This window comes from Arachis ipaensis, chromosome B03 (assembly GCF_000816755.2).
Source record: "Arachis ipaensis cultivar K30076 chromosome B03, Araip1.1, whole genome shotgun sequence".
In the NCBI taxonomy this organism is placed as follows: Eukaryota; Viridiplantae; Streptophyta; class Magnoliopsida; order Fabales; family Fabaceae; genus Arachis; species Arachis ipaensis.
In genome coordinates, this window is record NC_029787.2 from 59,186,054 (window position 1) to 59,192,283 (window position 6,230).

A 6,230-nucleotide genomic window follows, 5' to 3' on the forward strand; every position below is an offset into this window, starting at 1 on the left:
TAAAAATCAATTTACCTTATATTCAATTCAATTATTTTTATTAAAATAGTTTCTAATAATAAACAAACTAAATTAATAAAATAAATTACAATTTAATTCATAACAAAATTTTCAAAAACAAGAAATGTTACATTAAAGATTAAACAAACAACCTCATTCCTGGGTCAAATGAAATTTATAGAAACTTTAGGTGATAGAAATAAGATTTATTACATTTAAGTTGGGTTGTTCCTTTCATTGGTTTTTTTCGATTATGCATCCTTGGTTGAGTATCCATTTTATTAATTCAACTCACTTGTCAAATAAAATACATTGGCAGTTAACTGATGCTATATGGATTAAAATTTTTAGATATGGATAATTTCAGTGTGAAATTATAATATTTGATCATTTTGATCTTTTACATTGTTATGATGGTAGTATAAAATGGGGTTAAGTACTTTTTTCGTCTCTAAAGTCTTGGGTCAAAATCAAAATCGTCTTCGATCTTTTTTTTCTTATTAAAATCATTCTCAACGTTACAAAATATTATAAAGTCATCCTTTTGTCCATAAACAATATTTTTCAGACAATTTTGCCTTGAAACAAAAATAAAAAACCCTTCCCCTCACCGCTAACCCAACCCCCTTCATCATCATCATCACCGAACCTCTTTCTTTCTCTCTTTCAGACTCCTACTCTCCCTCATCATTTGGGGGAAAAGACAGGGACAACAAGGTTTGCAGCATAAGAGGACTTCGTGGCCGTCGGATCAGGCTCTCAGTCCCTACCGCCATTCAATTGTACGACTTGCAAGAAAGTTGGGACTCTCTCAACCAAGCAAAGTCATCGATTGGCTTCTTGATGCTACAAAACTTGATATCGATAAGCTTCCCCCTCTTCACTTCCCTCAACCCTGCTTCCAACCGTCACAAATCCTATTCCCTCATCTTCTCCATGACCCTTCCTCTTTCTAGATGGTAACCATCACAAAACCAAGATTTTGGAAATTGGACTCTTCCACTTCCTCCTCTTCTTCTTCTAGATTTCTCAAAGGAAAGGACGTGGATCTTCAAATCAAACAATGCTGATCATGAGAATCAAGAATTTGGAGACGGTTACATTACTCAGAGACTTTTTCAATAGAGACTACTACTACTAATTCTTTTCAGAGTTTGTTTTTCAACAACAACAACAACTCTACTCTAGAGGCTTCTCATTTTGGGAGCCATAGATTGTTATTTCTTTCTAGTTCTTGTTCTCTTCTTCTACAAGTATTTATCATCACCATCATCAAGTGGGAGATTATTATGGTAGTTATCAAATGATGAATAACGGGGGTTTGATGTAATTGAACCATTTATCTTCTTTGCAAGTAGGCCCATCTGGTTCCTCACAATGATGATGATGAAGGGGATTGAGAGTTAGTGGTGAGGAGAAGGGTTTTTTATTTTTGTTTAAGGGTAAAATCGTTCGAAAAATATCATTTATAGACAAAAGGACGATTTTATAACGTTTTGTAATGTTGAAGATGATTTTAATAAAAGAAAGTCGAGGATGATTTTTATTTTGATTAAAGACCTTAAAGACGAAAAAAGTACTTAACCCTACAAAACGTCAATGATGTTTTGTAAAAAAAAATATATTTTTTTAATTATCAAAAGACAAAATATCACTGACATTTTGTAAACACTCATAACAACGTATAGTATATAGTTTAGATCATCTTTAAAAATTTAACCACTTATAATCTAATATACAAAAATAAAAGTTCATGCTATCAGTGAAATGCTTTTGATTTGTTATATATAAGCATCATTTCTTCTTTTTGACTAGTCAAACCTTGCACTTGTCCTTATATTGGTAATTGCGACAGAAAATTTCTGTGCTTGTTACAATTTGTCAAAGGTGGTAACACTGCACATATTTTCCTAAAAGACAAGCATATCTATTTTTAATCTTTCAAGACAGGAAGAAAAATGACATAATAAGCTGGTTACATTGGGGAAGCTTTTCAATCACACCTTGATTATGTAAATGACAAAATGTATTTCCTAATTCTATTTGTTCTAGTGTTTGTATGGCCATGGTAACCAATTTGGTTGGTACTGTGCATCACTTGCAACTTGGAAGTTGTTACTTATTGCAATATAATTTAGCTGATTAATCTTCATTAATAAAAAGTTATAGTATTATACTGTTATCTTGATAAATATTATTGCAAAAGTATACACTCTTGTCTCTCCTGATAGTGAGTACAGGTGAATAATTATTGCATTTCCATTTCAATTTGACCTTGTTGATTTGAAACGGCTTTTTAATTTTGTAGGTTCATGTGTAAAAAGGCTTTAAGCATGGAACTAGTATTCTCCGTGAATGGTGTCTCTTTCACTATGCGTTAGGTTATGTAAATTTTGTATATGGGTGATTGTCTAGCATGATTATGCATGATTTTGCTTAAACAGTTTAATTAAATCGGTATGGTTTGTGGCCAAAATAGAAAATTAAAATGACAAAACATTGGACCTTTTCTTAAACCCTAAACCTTTAAGGAAACTTGGGCCTTTTCCTAATATGGATAATTTATTACGAACTGCAAGCAGTTCTCATCCTTTCCTTAAAAAAAAAAAAATGCTTACTACATAAATTAATCTAAGCATCTACACCCTAGGTCTATAAGTTTTGAGGGGATATAAATATGAATTTAATTTTAATGTATTGTTAGTGTAACACAGTTTTACACATATTTAATTATGTAACTTTACGTTATTAAAAATAATTCTTTCATTGACTTCATGAATGATTAAAGACTAATGTAATTGTATGACTGTGTAATATTTTATACTATTAGTACATCAAAATTATACAAAAATAATAAGATCTAAGGAACTAGCCTCAAACTCTAAGATGAAATATGACTCTCAACTTCGATACTTGGCATTCAGGTTTTCTAGCTTCTAACGGATATTTCGTCAGTTCTAAATTCTAATTAGAATTCACTTAGAAAAATATTTCGCAAAATACCACAATGTAATGGATAAATGCACATACTACTACTACTATGACATTAAATTTATACAAGTTGGTTTTTTCTTCTTCAATGATTCAGTATTCAAATTGTCATCACAATAATGAACAAATGAACTTGGTGCCTCAGTAAACAATAACATAAAAAACCTTGTGCTGAACGTTAAAAAATTGGCCTTTATTTTTCACCAAGAAATTGAAAAACAATATAGCTCCCAACTCCCAAGTCATTTACTAAATCAACTGTTGAAACAATTTTGCACCTTTTCTTTATCTTTTTCAGTGCCATCTAACTAGCTGCAAGATGCGATATTGGCATCAGGTATATGAGCAAAAACAATAGAGAAAGGGGCAACCGTTATAGGCTCTGATGGGTTCACATACAGAGGCTCCAAAGTGGGAATCTCATTATCCGTGTTTACCGTTAGAGTCTTCCCATTTAGAACCATGACTTGGCTATGTATGTTCCTATCCTGTGGAGTTAGATGGTATTCTTCTCTTGATTTTTCATTCGCACTTTGCAGAGGTATTGCCATAAGTTCTGAATTAATAGACATCTTTCTGTGCCTAAAAATATTGGCGTTACTCAACGACACTTCGGCCACAACGGTTGTGCTGTTGTCCAGGTTGATCAACAGTACTGTAATCCCTCCCTGAAACATCAGAGTAGTAAATAATATTTTTACTGATACTACATCTGTTAAGTGTCATTTTTGGAAGAATTTAGTTACAATTTGTTAAATAAGCCTGAAAAATGACACATAAAAGTGAATAGAGAAAGTAAAATGTAACAACTTGATAATTACTGTAATTATGACACGAAATTAGACTCACGGATTGCTTTGCACAGTGGGCATATGCTCTTATTTTGTTTGTTCCAGAGAAAGTAGCTGACAGTACATGTCTTCCCATGAGTCGGTGCCAAAGAAGAGCACTGCAGAGAAAAAAAACACCTTATCATGTAAATGTTATAACTTACAATGCAGTCCTTTATGTTGTTGGATTGTAGATGCGGTCCTTTTTCCAAGGCAGCCAACAAACCATACATCAAGTAATTAATGAACAAATCTAAGTTCATATCAGTTCAAGTATATAAACTAAAAAATAATACTTTTATACTCGACTTTTCTTGTACACTATACTAACTCGCTCCTCTTGACTATTTGATTGGGTTGGTGGGACCTAGTTGATTAGGTCCCACACCCCATCTAATGTGGAGGAGAGTTAGTTGACTTGTGTACGTGGAAGAGTGAATACATGTAACACATATGGTCATATGCTGGCCGAACCATATAAGTCCATAGGGGAATTTCCATAGTTACATTGTTCAATCCTAAAAAATTTTGCTGCACATTCTTCGACGTAGGACGACTTATTTTTTTCCCTCCACATTAATATCTTCTACCTATAGTAGTCTGGATTTGGCTGGAAATTTGTAGTATTGAGTAAACCATAATTTCCTCCTATCAAACTCTGTCTGCAATATGTTTTAGTATCATAAGTAGCTGACATGCCAAGCTGATCCAAATACCTATTTGTGACATGAAAATGTTAAGCAATGTTACATCAAAGGATCATCTAACAGTAAATAAGCTGTGAGAGTTATCACTAACCAAAAGCTGTAGACAAATGCATCTGACACAAGATGATGGCCACTGTTGTAAGCCCCTCCGGACTCACCAACCCATGCTGTTGCTGAGGTTCCTGAACTTTGAATTAAATTTTGGAGGGCTTTGAATGTGCTTGCTTCTCCATCAAGAAAGGAAGGATTGAGAATTTTCTCCACAAGGTGCTCGTCAACACCTGCATACAAGCTAAATGAGCTTTCATATAACATAATGAAGAACAACTTGAAATTCGCCTGTGTGCAAAATGTACCTGGTCCAAGGTTATAGATGTGGTGGGTAACCACATCCAAGGATTTTCCCACTTTGCTTATAAATTCTTTGAACCAAGTTGCATCAAAGAAACCTCCAGGAGCGATCACTAGTGGCTCAGGCTTGGCATCATTATATGCATTATCTACTATGTTTCGTAGAGAAACTAAATCAGAAGCATATTGCCCAGCATCAATTTTCGTTCCAACTCCACTCCCACTCAATTCATTGCCTACAATTGAAATAGAATTGTAAAACATATGCATTCATGCAAGCTGGATTTTGATCACAATGTCTTTCTCCTATGTTTCTTCCTCTGGCAAATACTATTGAAGAAGACGAAATTGATATATCAACAACAATATTTACTACAAAATGGTTGCCAATTTCCAACAACAGCAGCATATACTTAGTTACTTACCAAGCTCCCATCCATGAATTATGTAATTCCTTCCAACGGTGTAATGAATAAAGGATTCGGCATTGGTGTAGTTCCAAGGTCCAACTGCTTTACCAGATTTTATCGTTTTCCCATTAAGAGCATTTAATCCAAAGACAATCTTAGCCCTGAAATAAACCATGTAAAATAAGTAGTACATTTAACTGATTTAGAACAAATTCAAAATTCCATGCCGAAAGGGTAACCTATGTGTTAAGTTTCATAAGACAGACACAGGGCAAGTTCCGAATCTACCCTGCTTTTTTGAAAAAGATATTAAGCTCATCCCATCTAGCCATTGGGAGGCACCCTTCAGTGAAACCAAACATCTCGGACTCATTTTTAACAAAAGGAGTACAAGGTTTGTTATAATCTTCAGTCCCATATATGACCTTATCTTGCAAACTGCCACCCAATCTAAGTTTCAACGGCGAAAACTCTGTGTAACATTAGGAGCCATAGGCAATGATACCTTGATAAGTTCTCTAAGCAATTGTAACAAGTGAATAAATAACAGTAAACTGCTGTCATTTATTATTTTATTTTATTTTTTTGAAAAGAATTCTACTCTTACCTTTCACTGCATTTAAGAGGAGCTGATTGTTGAGGTCCTGCAAGAGATTAAAATTACAAGATTTAAATTCTATGTATGTTCCCAAAATGTACGTGTATTTAATTTGAAAAGGATATGAAAGAAAGTTGATCGAATTATTGAAACAATCAATTGCTTAATCATAGAAACAATAAATATGACACACTGAAAACTGAACCGAGAAGTTAATTTTGTTAAACCTTGCTGAGAACGGAAACGTCAGAATATAATTAGAAAATAAAAGATTAAAAGTCCTATTTTGAGAAAAATGACCTATGAAGATTTAAGTAAAAAGAAAAAAAAATGTTAATTATTA

At 33.4% G+C, this 6,230-nt stretch overlaps 1 protein-coding gene across 2 annotated transcripts in view; it reads right to left on the reverse strand.

The window, feature by feature from the left end:
- LOC107630530 (heparanase-like protein 3) overlaps positions 3,042 to 6,230 on the reverse strand; it is a 4,032-nt gene continuing 843 nt past the window's right edge. Inside the window, exons 2-9 of one of the 2 annotated variants that reach the window (XM_016333700.2) lie at positions 5,897 to 5,933; positions 5,578 to 5,761; positions 5,305 to 5,450; positions 4,885 to 5,115; positions 4,620 to 4,809; positions 4,412 to 4,537; positions 3,841 to 3,940; positions 3,042 to 3,659 (exon numbers count right to left, since the gene is read on the reverse strand). In XM_016333700.2, coding sequence (XP_016189186.1) covers positions 3,300 to 3,659; positions 3,841 to 3,940; positions 4,412 to 4,537; positions 4,620 to 4,809; positions 4,885 to 5,115; positions 5,305 to 5,450; positions 5,578 to 5,761; positions 5,897 to 5,933 — 1,374 coding nt within the window. In that variant the 3' untranslated portion in view covers positions 3,042 to 3,299. The remainder of the gene's footprint in view (positions 3,660 to 3,840; positions 3,941 to 4,411; positions 4,538 to 4,619; positions 4,810 to 4,884; positions 5,116 to 5,304; positions 5,451 to 5,577; positions 5,762 to 5,896; positions 5,934 to 6,230) is intronic. The other variant, XM_021118941.1, reaches the window with a different exon arrangement.